The sequence below is a fragment of the Petaurus breviceps genome, unplaced genomic scaffold (genome assembly GCF_028583685.1).
Source record: "Petaurus breviceps papuanus isolate PSGF00001 unplaced genomic scaffold, PetGlider_PUasm1.0 90630, whole genome shotgun sequence".
Taxonomy (NCBI): Eukaryota; Metazoa; Chordata; class Mammalia; order Diprotodontia; family Petauridae; genus Petaurus; species Petaurus breviceps.
In genome coordinates this window covers 849,418-867,906 of record NW_027187291.1, presented here as the reverse complement: position 1 = coordinate 867,906, position 18,489 = coordinate 849,418, and the positions used below count along the sequence as shown (strand labels likewise).

At 47.0% G+C, this 18,489-nt stretch overlaps 3 protein-coding genes across 6 annotated transcripts; 2 read left to right on the top strand and 1 right to left on the bottom strand.

Annotated features, from left to right (window-relative positions):
- Positions 1-1,352: 1,352 nt before the first annotated feature.
- On the top strand, positions 1,353-5,524 carry SCRN2 (secernin 2). Of its 3 annotated transcripts, none has more exons than XM_069064297.1 (8): positions 1,353-1,469; positions 1,972-2,151; positions 2,428-2,609; positions 3,582-3,781; positions 4,009-4,224; positions 4,423-4,588; positions 4,739-4,919; positions 5,230-5,524. In XM_069064297.1, the coding sequence occupies exons 2-8, from the start codon at positions 1,975-1,977 to the stop codon at positions 5,395-5,397; spliced, it is 1,290 nt and encodes a 429-aa protein (XP_068920398.1). In that variant the 5' UTR covers positions 1,353-1,469; positions 1,972-1,974; the 3' UTR covers positions 5,398-5,524. The 3 variants fall into 3 exon arrangements, with proteins under 3 accessions (XP_068920398.1, XP_068920396.1, XP_068920397.1); XM_069064295.1 differs by having other exon boundaries at positions 4,420-4,588; XM_069064296.1 differs by having other exon boundaries at positions 1,466-1,582; positions 4,420-4,588.
- Positions 5,525-5,656: 132 nt separating this feature from the next.
- Positions 5,657-10,471, bottom strand: LRRC46 (leucine rich repeat containing 46). Its single transcript, XM_069064452.1, has 8 exons — positions 10,462-10,471; positions 10,252-10,351; positions 9,598-9,706; positions 8,099-8,145; positions 7,788-7,897; positions 7,509-7,578; positions 6,989-7,134; positions 5,657-6,128 (listed from the first exon to the last, which is right to left on the bottom strand). The coding sequence occupies exons 1-8, from the start codon at positions 10,469-10,471 to the stop codon at positions 5,767-5,769; spliced, it is 954 nt and encodes a 317-aa protein (XP_068920553.1). The 3' UTR covers positions 5,657-5,766.
- Positions 10,472-10,959: 488 nt separating this feature from the next.
- On the top strand, positions 10,960-16,688 carry MRPL10 (mitochondrial ribosomal protein L10). Of its 2 annotated transcripts, none has more exons than XM_069064314.1 (5): positions 10,960-11,101; positions 13,236-13,405; positions 13,985-14,149; positions 14,383-14,527; positions 16,390-16,688. In XM_069064314.1, the coding sequence occupies exons 1-5, from the start codon at positions 11,050-11,052 to the stop codon at positions 16,644-16,646; spliced, it is 789 nt and encodes a 262-aa protein (XP_068920415.1). In that variant the 5' UTR covers positions 10,960-11,049; the 3' UTR covers positions 16,647-16,688. The 2 variants fall into 2 exon arrangements, with proteins under 2 accessions (XP_068920415.1, XP_068920416.1); XM_069064315.1 differs by lacking the exon at positions 10,960-11,101 and adding an exon at positions 11,136-11,308.
- Positions 16,689-18,489: the final 1,801 nt, after the last annotated feature.

The following is an 18,489-nucleotide window of genomic DNA, read 5'->3' as shown; positions in this document are numbered from 1 at the left end:
ACTGTTTGACCTGGAACAAATTAATTCTTTTCCCTTGGCTTCTATCTCAGTTGTAAAAGACAGGGTTGGATTGGGCCAGTGCCAGGGTTCCTTACAGCTCTCAATGTATGAATTTATGCCAGGGGAGAGGATTAAACATCTTGGCTTCAACATTTAACTACTTGTGTGACTCTGAACAGGTTACCTTTTCCTTCTGAGATTCAGTTTCCTCCTTTGAAAAAATGGGGTAATAAAACATGTACCTCACAGCCTGGTGAGGAAAGTGCTAAATATTGAGACTTTTATAAATGTAAACTATTTTTATTTTCATTATTAAAATGAATGGTCCCAGTTGGTTCAAGGATGCAATTCAACAAACACTGAAAGATATTTTTATTGACATCTTTTAAATTCACATCACCATTTCCATATATCCTTTCTTCCCCTCTTTACCCATACAGCCATCCATTGTAACAAAGAATAAAAACAAAGCAATGCAGCAAAATTAATCAACATATTCACTTAGCCTGTCCCACACCCACAGTCTCCCACCAATGCAAAAAAGGGAGGGAGGAGCAATTTATCATCTTCCTGGAGACTAATCTTAGTTATTATAATTACACAAAATTTTTTTCTTTTTTTAAATGACCATTTATTAAACATCTACCAGGGGTTGTGCTGTGTATACACCAACAAAAATGAAAGGGCTCCTCAAGGAATTGCAGGCCACTTTGTGGTGTAGTGATTAAAGGGGGGCCCAGAGTCAGGAAGACCTGAGTTCAAATTTAGCCTTGGACACTTACTAGTTGCCTATTCCTGCTTAACTCAGTTCCTTCAACTGTAATGGGGATAATAAAAGTACCTATATCCCGGGGTTGCTGTGAGGAAATGAGATCAAATTTTGTAAATGCCTTGGACACAGGCAACTACAATGCTGGTTTCCTTCCTTCAATAAGCTTTTTTTTTTTTTTAAGCAATTGGGGTTAAGTAACTTGCTCAAGGTTACACGGCCAGGTGTTTCTGGGTGGGTGCTAAGTGTCTGAGCCCGGGATTCGATCTCCAGGTCTTCTCAGCACTGGAGCCGGTGCTCTTACTTGCTGTGCTACCTGGCCGCCCCCCTTCAATAAGCTTTTAATAGTTAAAAACTGAACTAAGACTCTTGGAACACCCTGTATAGCAGGAATCTGGAATTCTCCCTGCTGCTTCCCTGAATCCATCACTTCCAGCCTCAGCATCCTCTGGGAGAAGGTGAAGAAATGAGCTTGATAAGGAAGTATCCCTCCTCCTTTGGTAGCAGACAGGGCGGGGCTGGGTGTCAGATCAAGCTGGGGATGAGATAGGGCGGGGCGGGGCGGGACTGGGTGGAAGGCTCCCCCCGCGGAGGTGATGCTGGCGCGCATCCTGGTGGACAAGGCGAGAACTGCAGATTGAGAGGCCGGGCGGTGGATCCGCCCTCTTGCCCGACCTTCCTGGGGCCACTGGCGGAGGAGGTAACAGCTCTACCTGGGTCTGGGGATCTTGGAGAGTACTGGGGGGAAGGGACCGCTGAAGGGACGTCCCTGGACATGCACTGGGGGAGAAAAAAGGGAAGCTGTTCAGTGCAGTATGTGTGTGTATGGCTTTTTTGGGGGGAGGAGGGCGAATATGTATTTGATATGTATTTGAAGTGGGGGGAGGGGAGACGCGCTGAGAGTTCCAAGGTTTGCAGAGACATGCGTGACCGTGAGTCTCCGTACACTCCATCAGAGGAGTGCCGGGCTCCTGTGTGAACCTGTTTGCGTCCCAGTAACAGACCGTGGGCACGCGGTGGAGACAGAGAGTGTTCTGCCCCCGCGTGTGGGTGGACAGAGCCGCTACTCCGGAACCCGCTAGTCGGGGAGGGCTTGGGTCTGCAGTGAAGGACAGGTCAGGGGAAGCCACGGTTTGAGGGTCAGGGGACTCTTCAGTGTCAGTGGGGGAGCCCCGCAGGGGCTAACTCTCCCTGCCCTACAGGCTATGGCATCTCCGTACGTGTCCGATGACCCCTGCTCTTGTGACAGCTTTGTCTCCCTCCCCCCGGCCTCCGCCATCCCTGCCGTCATCTTTGCCAAAAACTCAGACCGGCCCCGGGATGAGGTGCAAGAGGTGGTGTTGGTCCCTTCCGAGACCCATGCCCCAGGGAGCCGGCTCCAGGTGAGTATGGGGTTAGGAGGGAGACTCTGCCTGTAATATAATAGTCAGGACATGGGTTCAGATCCCATCTCTGACAATACCTGTGGAACCTTGAGCAAGTCACTTCTCGACACATCCCTAGCCTCAGTTTCTTTATCTGTAAAATGAGGGGTTGGACTAATTGTCCTCTTAAGATCCCTTTCCCAGATCTAAGAATCTGTGATCTTAAGTGAGAGAAAGGGAGGAAAACTAAATATACCCAAACCCACCCACCGACTAGACCTGTTCCCTCCCCAGTGCACATACATCGAGGTGGATCAAGTGGAGAGAACACACGCAATGATACTAAGCCGGCCAGCCTGGCTGTGGGGGGCTGAGATGGGTGCCAACGAACACGGTGTCTGCATTGGCAATGAAGCTGTATGGACACAAGAACCAGTGGGTCAGGAAGAGGCTCTTCTGGGCATGGACCTGCTCAGGTGAGGGACCCAGGTTACTGTTTGAGACTAAGGCTCTCCCCTCTGGGTATAGGGGGGAAAGTTCTGGAGTTGGGAGTGGGCTGGGTTCAGACTCTGCCTTTGATTGGAGGTGAGTGATCAGTCACTGGCAAGCAATTTATCTCTTTGATCCTCAGCTTCCAAATCTATGTAAAAAGAATAGCTAGCATTTATCTAATGTCTTAAAGTTTGCAAAGTGCTTTTACAAATATTATTTCAATTGATTCTTACAACCAGGTTGGAAAATGATCCCCATTTTACAGAGGAGGAAAGAGGAAACCAAGGCAAATAGAGGTTGTGATTTGCTAAGTCACACAGCTAGTGTCTGAGGGAGAATTTCAATATGTGGATCAGTATCTAAATTCATATCTCAATGATGGTAAAATTATAGCTACCATTAGCTACATTAGCTACCACACAGGGTTGTCATAAGGAAATGTACATAAAACATTTTGAAATCATAAAGTGCTATATAACTGTCAGTTGTTATAAATTCCCAGGAATGAGAAGAGATAAGAACAAAGCAGATCCCTTATTCCTACCAACAGTTTAGTTCTTGCCACCTCATGAGTTTTGGCATGAGTAAACCTAAGTATACCTTAGCTTTCTACACATCTTTCTTCCCCATCCAGCTGAGGAGACAATCTACACGTGTCCATGTTTCCATCCTAGTTGCAAGGATGACCCCAACAGATTAGAAACTCCCTGAAGGCTGGGACATATATATTTCCCTTTAGACTAGCAGCTCTCTGAGGGTAGGAACTCTTTTTTCTCTGGAGGTTAGTCTGGTATTCAGCATATACGTAGCGTGCAGGTCTGGTAGAGTGACTAATTCTGGCTGTTGGACTGTGTAAACTTGAGTAAATAGCTCCAATCTTTTGGTCCTGACAGCTGCTGTGGGGTACCCTGTGGGGTACCCCAAATACCTGCCCCTTGGGCTACTTTCTTTATTAGGTTAGGATTGGAACGGGGCAGCTCAGCCCAGGAAGCCTTGAAGGTCATCACCAACTTGCTGGAGCATTATGGACAGGGGGGCAGCTGCCGAGAGGACCCTACCCCCTTCTGCTACCACAACACCTTTCTGCTGGCTGACCGGAAAGAGGCCTGGGTGCTGGAAACAGCTGGGAAGCTATGGGCCGCACAGAAGATCCAAGGTGAGAGATTCCACCCAACTCTCCTGAAGGACCACTCTTTGCCTAACTTTAGGTTCCCTCAGATGGAGTAAATGGAAGAAAGTGAGAGAATGGCTGGGGTGGGGTTAGGGAGGTGAGGAAGAATCCAGGAGGGATTGTCAAGTACCTCAGGAAGAGGTGATACTGAGTATGGAGTGACCAGGGCTCCACCATAACCCCACAGACTCTGACCTTTTCCAACCCTGCAGAGGGCACCAGGAACATCTCCAACCAACTGAGCATTGACACAGATATCACTGCTGAACACCCAGAGCTGCGGGCCCATGCCCAGAAACAGGGCTGGTGGGATGGGCAAACTACCTTTGACTTTGCCCATGTCTTCTCACTGGTCCATCAGCCTGCTCGAATGGAGGCTGCCAAGGCCCGATTCCAGGCTGGCCAGGAGCTCCTGAAGCAGCATCAAGGTATTCAGATGGGGTCAAAAGAGGTGGTTATGAGGCTATAAAGAAGGCAGGGTTTGGGCACAGTATCTCACCTTGAGATCCAAGCATCTTTGCCTTATACTCTGGGGTGGGGGGGATGAGTTCCCAACTGGGACACCTGTCTTGGGTTCTGTCAAGCATTGGGGGCTTGGCTGACCTTCTTATTCATGGCCTTAGCAGGTGGTATCACAGCTATGACAATGATGGGCATCCTTCGGAATAAGGAGAGTGGCATCTGTATGGATTCTGGAGGCTTCCGAACTACAGCCAGCATGGTGTCTGTCCTGCCCCAAGACCCCACCCAGCCCTGTGTTCATTTTTTCACTGCCACACCAGATCCCTCCAGGTGCTGGGGAAAGGGAAGTGGGAGGCTGGGGAAATCAGCAGTCAGACCCACAGAATTTAAGAGGGAATAGATGCGGGGAGAAGGTCAATAGAATTTGGGAAAGGGAGCCAGGATGAAGCCAATCAACTTACATCTCCCTTATCCCTGTAGGTCAGTGTTCAAACCCTTTGTGTTTGGGCATGGGGTGGCTCAGGCCCCCCAGGTGTTGTCCCCTACTTTTGGGGACAAAGATCCTGTCCGGATTCACCCACGCTTTCAGACCCAGGTGGATCGCCGACACCCACTCTACCGTGGGCACCAAGCAGCTCTGGGACTGATGGAGAGTGACCAGGTGAGGAAAGGGAATTAATCTGAGAGATTAGTATAAACTCCTGGAAAGAAACAAGGCCCCTTTCCTCATTGCTGTGGTCAGCTGGGCTCCTGGACAACTGGGCATAAGGTTCCAAAGCTGGTCGGGTTCGCTCCTGTCATGATTGATGCTATATAGCATCTTGGACCACTGTTTCTTTCTTCTCTTTCTCCCCCTTCATCCTCACCTCCACCATACCCCTCACTACCCCAAAGGACAAGAGGGTACAGGTTCCTCCTTGCCCTCTATGTAAGTTCCATCCTGGGGGTTAATCTCTGTCTCTTCTGGGTAGGAACAAGGACTGCAGCTCCAGAAGAAACAGCAGGATCTGGAGCAGGAAGGACAGGAGGCTCTGAGGAAGCTACTGGCTGGGGAAAGGACTCTATCTCCCCAGCAGCTGGCCAGCCTCTTCCAGGCCTTTGTAGAAAAGGAGAGTCAAGCTTATGGCCAACAACCATAGCCGTTCCAGCGGAGCCTCTCCCTTTGACCCAGATTTCCTTGTTCATCAGGTTGCATTTTCTTCACTCACCCTGGACCTTGCCCTGACCTGACATTCTGACTCAATAAACTTGTTTTTCTTTTCCCCATTCACTACATTTTAACCCTTGGTCTGCTTTGGGAGAAGTGGTCAGGCAGGTCACCCAGGTGCCCAATCTTAACTTCCCCACTCAGTAATGTGAAAGGAACATTGGGAGCCAGAGACCCTTTATTAGGAATGAGCTTCTGTCAGGGAATGGGAATTTAAAGACGTTGACCATTCTTATTTCCCACCCTTTTATTCCTCCTGTGGCTTTGTTGGGAGAGAAAAGGTGGGGTGGAAAGAGCCCCACTATTTCTGGGCTCTGATGGTTGTCATTCTGGTAGCACATTGAGCTTTGGCCTGGGGGCCTGTGGTCAGCCTTCCCCTTTTCTCCACCTGGGCTGTATTGCTTTGCCTCTGGCTGTCTGGGCCATGAGGTTTCCTGATAGCAGAAGGTTGCCCAGGGGAAGTGGCAGTGGGGCTGGCTCCTGCTCTGGCTTGCCGAGACACTGGGGATGGGCTGTAGCTCTTGGAGGGAGGGGCCCCTGGCAGCAGTGAGAGGTCAGTGGTCACAGGCTTCAATGCCATTCTCATCTCATGTTCCATCAGGGTCTCCCTTAGCCTCCTGTCCCTATGACTGGCCAGCTCCTGTTCCAGTTCCTCGAGGAAGCCTGTAGGAGAAGGAAGTACAGATCCAGAACTCTCAATTCAGAAAGACGAGGCTGGATGCAGAGCTGCACCCAGCTGCTGTCATAGCTGGGACAAGTAGCACAAATCAATCTCCAGGTAAACAGCCTGAGGTGCACATGAGGGATCTGCCCTAGAGTCAAGGAGGAGCTCATCTGGCATCTCTGCATTCTCTTATTATTTTATTTTTTACTTCCTCCACATAAAAAAAAAAGGCTAGGCCCACGTGGTTCTCACAAGCACACACTGACTTAAACCAGAAGTCACAGTAACTACCGTGATACTCTCTTCCATGAGGTGGAGACTTAAGGATCCAAACATGAAGCCAGTGTTGGACTTCCATTCTTTTAAAATTAATTAGGCTTGAAGCCTAGTAGCTAAGCTCCATTGTTTCTAAAGTGCTAACAGAATATAAATTCGGACAATGTCCTTTGAATTTAGCACTCTGGGGCAGGAGGTGGTCCAGCAATGGGCCTGTGCCCCAGCTGACATGCTCTGGATTTACTGTGGAAGTTGTGGGCTCTGAGGAGCTAGAGTGTCTGGAAAAACATCGAAGCTTCTAATATAAACTTCTCCCCCCAAGAGACTGATGGGGTTACAAAGCAAAGAATGTGGAGGTTTGGTGGAAGACTAAGGCATTAAATACGTTTATGACAAAAGCCCACATACAGTGCCATGAATTCTCATTCTTGAGCTGGCTCAGATCTACCCCCTTCTCTCTCTTGCCAGTGACCCTGCTGCTGTGGTGACATTATCTTGACTTCCCTATTCCCTTCTCACATCCCTATCTGCCTGGCCATCTGTAAAGATGAGGAAAGAGGGGTTTGGGAGAAAGAACAATCACCTCGCTCAGCACAGAAGGGGCCGTTCAACTCAGGGAACTCGTCCTGGGTGTCTGTTACTCTGTCCTCCTCCTCTAGGTCCTCACATCCAGGCACCCTCTCACCATCTAGATCCAGAAGCCTAGGTAATGACTCGATCACCATTTCCCTACAGGAAAAAAAAGATAGCATTCTATTGGAGAGGTGCATCCTGGGTATGCCCTCATCCAAGGTATTAAGGAGGCAGAAGAAACAGCCCCTCACTCTGCACCTCAAGATAAACAATCTAGCTAGATTGTGAGGAGGTGAGCTTGCAGGAAGCTGCAGGTGTGCAGTCCTCATCACACGAGACCTGGACCAGGCTGGGGCCTATAGAAACAAAGCAGTCCTTCTGAGGTAGTCTAAGCAAGAAGGGCCAGGGCTTGGGGATCATTGGGAAGTGGTGGGAGAGCAGAGAATATGTTGTCTCTCTCCTATAGACAGCTTGGTTCTTTCAGTCTTTAGGTCTGGCTCTCTCTTACTTACTTGTAGCCATTTACTTACCTGTAGCTATCCTGCTTGGTACAGTCATTCCCAGAAAGATTAAGAACTAGGAGGTTCTGGGGAAGCTCGGCTACACAGGCAGAAGGAAGAAAAGGAAGTCATTTAAGACCAGTCTCTTCTCACTCCCATCTGTGCCAAGTGGCAAGTTTTTTGCAATCACTTATGATATGCCCCTCAACCCTACCCTGCTCTTTTGAAACTTGGGGGAAGTGGGATTGGGAGAGCAGTGAATAGGGATGAGGCCTCAGTCCCCTGTGCCAGGACAAAGGGGTCTCCTACCTAGTTGCAATGTTGCAATTTGGTTGTGAGACAAATCCAGAAGCTGCAGCTGCTGGAGACCATGAAGGTTTTCTACTTGTTGGATCTTGTTTCCTGCTAGGGTTAGGAAGCTGGGGGAGAAGGGAAATAGAGACACAAGCAGCTAATCAGAATAGTCCAGGAAAGGGACAAGACATGGTTTGGGAAACAGTGGAGTGCAGAGGAGTGGATGCTGGAAAATAAGGGGAAGCTCGGCTACCTGTTCTGTCTTGGGACTCTTGGTGGGTATCCCAAGACCTGCACAAGCCAGGGGGATGAACTGCATCACCTACCGTAAGCAAGGGAGACAGTCTAAGTTCTCAATTCTCTGGATCTTGTTCTGTAATAAGAAACATGAAGGTGAGGAGAAGTAAAAAAAGAAACAAAAGCCAGAAGCATTCTCTCCTCTCCTCTAATCCAAGCACCTGGGGGGTGTCTTCCTATGCTGGGGAAATGCAGATAACAATAATAACTCACATTTATATAGCACCATAAGGTTAGCAAAGCACCTTTTTTTTCCAATTACTTGTTTGGAATAATCTTCACCCTTTCAGCCCTTAGTTCTGGGACCTTCCCATTCATCACCTGTAACCATCCTACCGGCTATAGCTGTTATATTCAGGACTGGTTGGACCTGGTACCTACAGCAACCCCACCCCACTCCAGCACATCTGTTCTGGTACTACAGTCAGAATGTAGGGGACAGAGAGACTAGACCAAGGAGAGATAGGGAAATTGGAAAAGCACTGCTATCTCATGTATAGTAGGCACTCAATTATTTTTTTATCCAATTTGGTAAAGGAACTGGTATTATTCAATATGTAGGAGAGAAGATGAAGGAGCCAAAAGGAAGCAGTCTTTTTCTTAGAAGGGGTAGGGAAAGAGGCTAAGTTGCTGATTTCCATAAGAGGGTTAGACTGCAACATAAGAAATTTGGGCTAGACATCAGAAAGAACTACCTGATGAAGAGGGCATGGCACTATCAAGTAGGAGTGCAGGGTCTCCTTTTCAGGCCTTTGTTTCATCCAGTCAAGATTATCTGAAGGAAGGTCTTCCAAAAGGCAGAAGAGTGGACAGAATGGATTTATAGAATCACAGATTCTCAGAGCTAGGTAGGAACCTTTCAGTTACTTAATCCAATCTATAACTGAAACACGAATCACAACAGTCTAGACAAATGGTCTTTGCTTCCAGTGATAGGGAATTCACTCTCTCACAAATCAGTTCATTTCTTGGCTACTTCTCTATCAAGATATGGTACCAAGTATCAGGAAAAATTTTCCATCTACCTAAATTCTGTCTCTAACTTCTGTCTTCATAATATTGGCACTATAAAGGTCATCCAAGCACAGCCTCTTTTACAAATGGTGGAATTGAGGTCCAGTGAAAATTGTGACTGGTACAGGTAGTAATGTAAGGGGCAGGGCTTGAACCCAGAATCTCTAACTCCTAATCTAGCACACTTTCCACTGGGGCACCCTACTTTGTTCTTCTCAGTAGTGTTACTCTGAGGATGGATACCATGGGTACCCCTAAATCTTCTCTTCTCTATGGAATATACACCCCATGCTTCAGATAATTATTGTATAGTGAGTTTTCCAGTCTTCTCTCTCTCTTGGTCACCCTCCTCTGGGTACGCTCCTATTTGTCCTTAGCTTCCTAAGATGTAACCCCAAGAACTGAACACAAAACTTCAGATGGAGTCTGATCAGGCTGCTGTACAAAGGGGTCTTTTTTCATGCCCTTCTTAGCTAAGGTGCCATAGTCCCCTGGGGTGGGTGGGAAAACCCACCTCTTGAAGATAGAGACTGTGAATGGCTCGGAGACCTTCCAAGTTTCCAATATAGCCAATGCCCTCTCGGTCTAGGCGAACAGTCTGAAGTGCAGTGAGAGCCCGGGGCCTGAGAAGAGAGGCAGCCATGGTAGAGTGATACATGCACATCTTCAGTTTCTCAGAGCCAGAAATAGTATTTCCCAGGAGGGAAGCAGGGCTGAAGGATTTCGATTAGCTCTCAGCAAGAATATCCTTATGTTTGTATTAAGGGTTGTCAGACCCTGGCATAGGCTGCACTTTGGGTCTCCAGAGTAGCAGAAATAGCAATGGGAAGGATTTCAGGGAGTCCTCAAGAAGAATTGTAAAACTTTTGAAAAGGAAATTAGAAGAAAGATGTCTCTGAAGAGTTTTCTTTCAAGACACCAGGAGGCAAGGACATGGATAACATGATTTCTGTAGGCAAATTGCCATACCCAATTTTTTTCCAACTCTTTTTCAAGTGGCCCAAAGAAGCTGACTTTTCCCAGTCTCAGCAGGTTTTGTTTTTTTTTTAATGGAGAGGAATATAGAAGGAAGTGAAGAAGGGGGATGGTAAAGAATTGAGTTTAGGAATTTTGGCTGGGACAGAACAAGGAGCCCTTGGATTCACCTCCTAACCCATTAGATACTCACCTCACTGCTGAAGGATCCTCATCTTTTGTGAAGGCCAAGTTCCTCCTGGCAATGAGGGCATCAGAAATACAGACGCCCACAGGGCTCTGAGCAGGAACAACTATAAAGAAAAGAGGGCCCAGAGTCACACCCTTCCTAGAAGTGAATTAGGTGTTGACCCTCAAAGGTCGGGTTGAGCAGGGAAAACCTACAGCACATCTGTCTGGTTACCTCCATGCATAGCTTCCTTTGGGGGGTGGGGACTGAAGTCCAGGAGCAGGACGGAAGAAAGCAGATTTGGAGCGTTTGGGGATACTGGAGCCAGGAGTGAGGTGAGGAGAGGGGGAGAGGCAGTTCTGAGATCTGGGGGAGGGATACTGGGGGAGGGATACCAGGGGAGGGAGGTGGGGTCACCCTTGATGGAATGGGAAGGAGAAAGGGTGACAAGCTTTGAGAAGCAATGGGCAGGATTAAAGAAAATCTCAAGGGGAGCTCAGGGAGCAGCAATCTGGAAGACCGCCACGGGGAGACGCTGCAGTGCGGGTTTGGGGCTGCTCAGGAACCTGCAGACACAAGAAAAGGTCAGTTCTCTGCACCCGGACCTCGTTGCTAGGAGACGAAGACGCTTTGATCTGCGCCTGCGCTAGCGTGATCTCTAGGAAGCGGGGCGGGACCGGGAAAAGGAGAGGAAAGGAGTTCGGAAGGTTGTCGCAGGCTCCTCCCCCGTGCAGTGCTACAGCTTCCGGTTCTGAGCCGGTAGCCCCATGATCCTCTGTTCCTTCTGTCTCCAACCGGGACCCGTACGGACCTTGGGCGTAGATGGCGGTGGCTGTGGTTGGAGCCTTGGGCCGCCGCCTCCGGCCCCGAGCTGGTAAGGAGCGGGGAGCGTCATCACGGAGCAGCCTGGGAGACGCCCGGGGCCCTTTAGCCAAGGACCCCGGAGGCCTGGCGTCCTTGCCGACCTTTTCCCACATCCGTGACCTCGACCCAGGCAGTTACTTCCCTGATTCCAGGCGGCCTCGGTGACCCCTGACCCCAGCAGGCTTCTTCCAGTGTGATCCCCAGCATTATCCCCAGGGTAGGATCTTACTCGCGGGACCACTACTGTGAACCCACAACTAGGCTGGGATAGAAGCTCCAGGGGACTTGCCTTGTCCCTAGGAACAACTATAAACACCCCCCTATGGAATGAAAAGCCGTTCACCGTCAGGCCCCATACCGCCTTTCCAGACTTAGTACACTTTCAGCCAGACTGGCCTCGCTTTCCTCACACCATAGGACTGGACATCCCATCTCCCACCTCCACGCCTTTATGCAGGCTGTTCCCCCTGCCTGTAAAGCATCCGCCCCTCACCTCGGTCTCTTAGAATCTCCAGCTTCTTTCAAGGCTTAGCTCATGCCCCACGCCTTAAGCAGGACTTCCCCAGATTCCCCCAATTATTTAGGGTCTTCCCTTGCTGCCATATGTAATCCTTTGTGTGTAGTTTGTATCTCCATCTGTGTTGTTTCTTCTCAACAGAATGTAAGCTTTCTGAGGACAGGAACTGTTTCTTTTTTTGTTATATTTTTTGTTTTATATTCCTATTGCCTAGCACAGTTCTGGTACGTAAATAAATGCTTGTTGAATGAATGCTGGGATGTGAAGGTTCCATTCTGGGTCTTTTTGGGGAGGTCACTATCTCCAGCAGATGGTCATAGATGCAAAGAAGAGTGGGGTTGGTTTTAACCTGTGTTCAAATCTTGACTCTTCTACTTTTGTGACCTTGGGCAAGTCATTTTCCCTCTCTGGGTTTCTGTTTCCTCTTAGTTTGTTTTTCTTAAGCTCCTTCTAACTTGAAATTTGTTGGTCTTATGAACTAGTTCAGTCTTCTCATTTTGTAAATAAGGAAACATGTTATTTACATAACTTCCAAGACTTTAAGGTTATGAACATTCTTCATATATTAACTTATATGAGCCTCACAATAAGCCTTTAAGGTACTTGGTCTTTTCTGGAAAAATATCACAGCAGTTATTACTATTCTAGAGTTTGAGACAATAGTAAGAGAAAACGTGGTACATAATATAAAGAACTAGAACTAAAGTCAGGAATGGACAATTTCAGGGAAACATGGGAGGATAAATTGAGCAAGAACTAGGTGGAGAATAATTTACACAATTTATCTCCATTTACATATAAAATCTGCTCAGAAAGGTTAAAGTGAATTAATTGCCCAGGGTCACTCAGTGAATTTGGACTCAGGTTTTCAGTCTTCAGGTCCATTCTAAAAAATTGCATTAAAATTTTTAGCTTTTCCATAAACAAGCATTTAAATAATTAATCACCCCCACTATTCTCCTTTCCTTTTTGAGCAAATAAAACAAATGAACAAATAAAGCTTTCAATACATACTTGTATAATCTAGCTTCCCCCCACATTACCAAATCCAAAAATGAATGTTTCTTTCTTCACTTCATGTTCATCACCTTTCTGTCAGGAGGTGAATAGCATGTTTCATCTGCGTCTTTTGGACTCATTGTTTCTCATTGCATTGATTAATGTTCTAAAGTTTTTCAGAGTTGTTTCTCTTTAATGTATCATTGTGTAAATTGTTCTCCATGTAGTTCTTGCTCAATTTTTCTTCCCAAGTTTCCCTGAAATTGTCCCTTCCTGACTTTAGTTCTAGTTCTCTTTATTATATACCATGTTTTCTCTTCCTTTTATCTCAAACTCTGGAATAGCAATAATTACTGTGATATTTTTCCAGAAAAGATCAAAATACTTCACTCCCTTGTCCTCCTTGTCAGAAGGAGGATAAGGATAATGGGGGCATTGTCAGAAGGAAAAGCTCCATACAGTAAGTCATTGCTTCAAAGTCACATAAGGGTAATAAGCTTTGACTATGTTAAGGGCTTTGCAGCTGAGGGCTGTGATTATCTCTCTTGAGAAGGAGGGAAGGAGGACTTATTTTAACTCCATGCCTTTTATTCATGGTACACCTTATTTTATCGTCTTATCTTGTCAGGCCAGTTGCCCATCATCCAGACTGTTCGCCATGGTTCCAAGGCTGTCACCCGACATTTTCGAGTTATGCACTTTGAGCGACAGAAGCTGATGGCACTGACCCAGTATATCCCCCCCAAACCTGCCATTCCCTCACGTTGTCTGCCCTCCCCTCCCATGCCACCCTCGGAGGTAAGGAAGGGTACAAGGCCTCTGGAGGAATGCCTGAGATCCAGTTAGCTTTGTTTCCTTGGCCAAAGCCGAGGAGTGAATAGAACTCCATTTACTTAGATCTTTGCTTCAGTTCTCTCTTCTGGGAGGGCCCCAAATACTTTTTTCATTGTTTTCATTTATTTTTGTTTTTTGCCTTTTGGAGGGCAATTGGGGTTAAGTAACTTGTCCAAGGTTACACGGCTGCTTTTTTTGTGTGTGTGTGGGTGTTAAGTGTCTGAGGCCTGAACCGAACTCGGGTCCTCCTGACTCAGGGCCGGCCGGTGCTTTACTCACTATGCCACCTAGCCGCCCACCCCAAGTACTTTAAAATGAAAAATGTACTCGGGGATTTGTTGATTCTGAGGTTATAGACTTTGCAGAAAGGCTTGCAGAAGTCACTTTGTTCATGCCTCCAAATAGGGCTCTATGAGTTAGCCATGCCACTGGTGTGTGTGTGTGTGTGTGTGTGTGTCTGTGTATTTTTCTGTGTGAGTAGGAAAAGGCCAGCAAATACTCAGTACCTGTTGTTCATAAAATGCCTCTCTCCTAAATCTTTAGGAATTGGGCTTGAATCGACTGCTCCGGAAGGAAGTGACAGAAGTTTTCAGAAAAAATCGAATGATTGCTGTATGTCAGAATGTGGCCCTGAGTGCCGAGGACAAGCTCCTTGTCAGGCACCAGCTTCGGAAACACAACATCTCTGTGAAAGTCTTTCCCAATTCAGTAAGGAAGGGTCTGGCATCACTTCCTGCCCTAATTTCTCATTCCTAAACTAGAGCCTCAGTGTGTTTCCCTCTCCTTATTCCCTAAGCTGAAACACCCTGGGTAAACTAGAAAGAGATTTAGGCTGAATGTGGTGGCTTTCCATTTCCCATGCACATGCTGACAGGTATTGAATGCTGGAGTGTGGGGGAATGGGCTGTTCCTGGCCACAAATTATGCTATTCCTACCCCAGATCCTGAAGCCATTCCTGGAGGAATCTAAGTACCAAAACCTGCTGCCTCTCTTTGTTGGGCATAACATGCTTCTGGTGAGCTCAGAACCCAAGGCCAAGGAGATGCTTCGGGTCTTGAAGAGTGTGCCTGTCCTTCCACTACTTGGTGAGAGACGTGACTGACTGAGGTGGGAGATGGAGTTGGTGATATCTTCGGCTGGTAATGGCCAGGCACTGTTGAAGGGTGGAAATGGGCACCTAGGGAAAGTCCACCAGGCCCAAGGGGAGAGCTATAGGGAACATTTTAGTGAAATTGTACAGGTAACCTCAGTCTTCCTCAGTACCCTGAATCTGCTGTCCTTACTATAACCCTCTACTGAGCACTGGGGAGACATAACCCCTAGTACCCTGCCATCAAGGATAATGGGGACACTGGGACATGTATAAATGAAGATTTGAAATATGTGTTTGTGCTTATGTGTGTATATATACCCAAATGCTCAATAGTGTAGGACAAATCATAAATGCCATTGCTAAGGTGACAGGTTGATTAGGGTCAGATGGAATTAATAATGCAAGACTTCCTGGACTAGTTGGGGAAGAGGGAGGAATGAGGAGACACAGACTTGTCAAGTCACTACAACTGCCTAATCAGAGGCTGGGAGGTGAAAGAGATTTGGGGAATATATTGCCAGCATGAGAGAATCTTGTTGAGAGTCAAATAAGAATGTTTGACCTTAAAGTACCTTAAAGTAGCCAACCTGGAGTGGCCTCGGACATTTTTGTTGTTGAGTGATTTGCTCAGGGTCACACAACTAATAAGTGCCTGAGGCCAGGTCCTCCTGATTCCAGGGCTGGTGCTCTATTCACTGTGCCATCTAACTGCCCCATCAGACACTTACTACGTGACTTTGGGCAAGTCACTTTTGTTTGCCTGCTTCCTCATCTGTAAAATGGTGATAATAATAGCACCTACCCTGAAGATTTGTTGTCAGGATCAAATGAAATTATATTTGTAAAGTGCTTACAAACCTTAAAGCACTATATAAATGCTAGCTAGAAATGTAACTCTTATTATTTGGCAGGGATGAAAAGCGTTTGTTCAGTAGACGAATCCAGGAGGGGTTTGTGGATGATAGGCTACAAAGAGGCCCACCAATCTCCTGTTATTTCCTCCTGCTTAGGACCTCAGCATCATTCTCAGTCCTCGCTCTTATTCACCTTCATATCCAGTCCACTGCTGTGTTTTGGTGTTGCCTTCACAGGATCTCCTATATCTATCCCCTTCTCTCCATTCCCACAGGCCACCACCCTAATTCAGCAACACACACCCCTTCCCCGAAGTGGCCTTCTGACTGGTCTTCCCACATCAGATCTCTCCCCACTCCAGTCCATTCTGCATGCCCTATCCAGTGGCTCCCTTTCACCTTCCTCTAAGCTTCCAAAGCTTAAAAACTTCACTAAAACTTTTGGGATGCCTTGTGTAAAGTCCTTTGTTTCAAATCTAAAAAAATCTAGAGCACTTCATTATGTGGCCCCTTCCTGACTTTCCACCCTTCTTACACCTTCCTCTCTCTCCATGTATTCCACAGTTCAGCTTCCTAAGCTGGCCTTTGGGGAGTTCCTTAAATGCCACACTCCATTTCCCACCTCTGTACCTTTGCGCAGGCTGTTCTCCAGGCCTTGAAGACTCTGCCTCCTCACTTCCACTTTTTAGTTCCCCTAGCTTCCTTCCTTCATGACTCAGGTCAAAGCCTTCTTTCCTTAGGAGGCCTTTCCTGGTCCCCTAGTTGCTAATGCCTCTGTATATATATATATATATATATATATATATATATATATATATATATATATATATATATATATATACCTTGTATGTAGCTATTTATTTAAACACTCTCTCCCTATTAGAGTGCATGGTCCTTAAGGGCATGGACTGTTACTGTAGTCTCCAGAGTATAGCTCAGCACTTGGCATATAAGTACTTCAAAAATGCCTGTTGACTGACATTCCCTCATTTTCTTCCAGGTGGCTGCATTGATGACACCATCCTCAGCTATCAAGGTTTCCTGAACTACTCTAAACTGCCCTCACAGTCTTTGATGCAGGGTGAGCTGGTAGGGGGCCTGACCGTCCTGCCGTCTCAGACCCGCTCACTCCTACAGCACCAGCCCCTTCAGCTGACGGCCTTGTTGGATCAGTACATCAGACAGCAGCACAAAGACAATAGTGATGTTCCTAGCACTGGAGAGCCAGCTTCCTCTGACTCTGTAATAGACACTTAGCTGGGTGGGGCTCAGCATCCATAAATGTGCTTTCTCTCCTAAGAGCTTGTGATGTTGTCTGTATGGGATGGGGAAGAATTTGGGGTTGGGGATGGACTGAAGGGGGGGAGGAGAAGAGCCCTTTGACCCAAGCCCCCTAGCACCCTGGTATAAACACGAATGGGAAACCAGGGACCCAGCTACTGCTGCTGGCCTTCCTGGCTTGAAATGAATACTAGTCATAGCTAATTATAAATCACTTTACTTGTAACAACCCTGTGAGGTATACCTGCAAGTAGGGCAAGTATTGCCTCTCATTCACCAATGAGGATCAGTGAGATTAACTGATGACATATGGGTCCCACAGCTGGTAATTGTTGGAGACAGCACTGAAACCCGGCTTCTTCTAACTCCAAGTGCAGCATACTTCATACTGTGCTTCTTTTATCCCAAAAAAACCTGACCTAGGTAGAGGAAGAGAGCTGTGAGTGATGGTGGGTATTCAGGAGTTTTGTCTGCTCCTCCCATCGCTAGATGAAGTATTGTATCTTCCACTTCTATAATAGCTGGAAATAGGAGAGGAGACAGAAAATTAAGGAATTGTGGGATGAAGGAGTTTAGCTAAGGGGGAAATATTGAACTTGTCATCTCTGTATGGAGTGCCTTGTGTACCTAGCTCTAGGGGGTGAGCATTAAGAAAGAAGCTTAGTTCTCTGCCTTTGAAGAGTCTAGTGGCATAAGAATTCTTAGCCTCTAAAAGTTCCCCATCTAAGGAGGAGAAGAGGTGGGCCACAAATAGAAATCCTTAAGGTAATCCCTCACTCAGGCAGAACAGAGGTGGGTATGGGCAGGGGAGCAGAAGAGTACAAAGCAGCCCTTGATTCTAGACCCAAAGCAATGCTCAGTGTCCCCTAGCCAGGGACAAACATGGACTTGTCATTGAGGTTCTGTAGCTACTGTCTTAAAACTAGCTTTCCGTAGTGTCCAGTGAAGGACCTTGCACCCTGGGCCATTCAGTCAGTGTGAAAGTGGATTTTACACCATGCCCCCAGACTTCATACCAGAAAATTCTCAGTAGCACTGTCTGAGAATGAAATATTAAAATCAACTTGGTCCCCCAAGAATTGATCTGTCCTCAGCTTTGTTTTCTGCCATGGTGACACTGCAGGGTGTCAGCTGGCTTTGTCATTCATCACTGCCTCCCCCTCCCCCTTGCACTGTCTCCAAGCATCTGGGTAGGGCTAACCTCCAGGACAGGAGTTCTCAACCTTTTTTGTGCTCATAGAGCATTCTGATGAAACTTACGGACCCTTTCTTAAAATGTTCATAAATGGGTAAAACAAAATGTGGACAATTACAAAGGAAAACAATTATATAGAAATACAGTTATCAAAATATTTTTAAAAGTCTGTGGCCTATGTGTTGAAGGGGTAGATTGAGGGTATCTAACCTATGTTTTTTACAGGTTTGAGACCCCCTCCTCCCCAACATTGCCCACCTCCTGAAGGGCACCTCCATTTGTACCTCAGAAAGTCCTCTGCTTTAGCTCAAGCCTTTATATTTACAAATCTGTGGAGACTGTTACTTTGAACTGTTGGCTATCAGTGAATTCTATTTTAGTGTGGTGATGGAGAAGTTGAAGGACATTGGATTCCTTTCCTTCCTCACCACTAGGGGAGAAGGCTGCGGCTGACTGGCATTTGTCCTGGGCACTTTTCCATAAGACCAATTCTGTAGCTATGTCCCCATGTCAGTCCTACATTTTGGAGAACCTGTGTGTCTCTGGGGAATGCTCTCCCAGTGCCTTATTCATCTTATCGCTCCCTTCAGGATTTATGCAGCATCACCCCCTTTTGTTTTATTG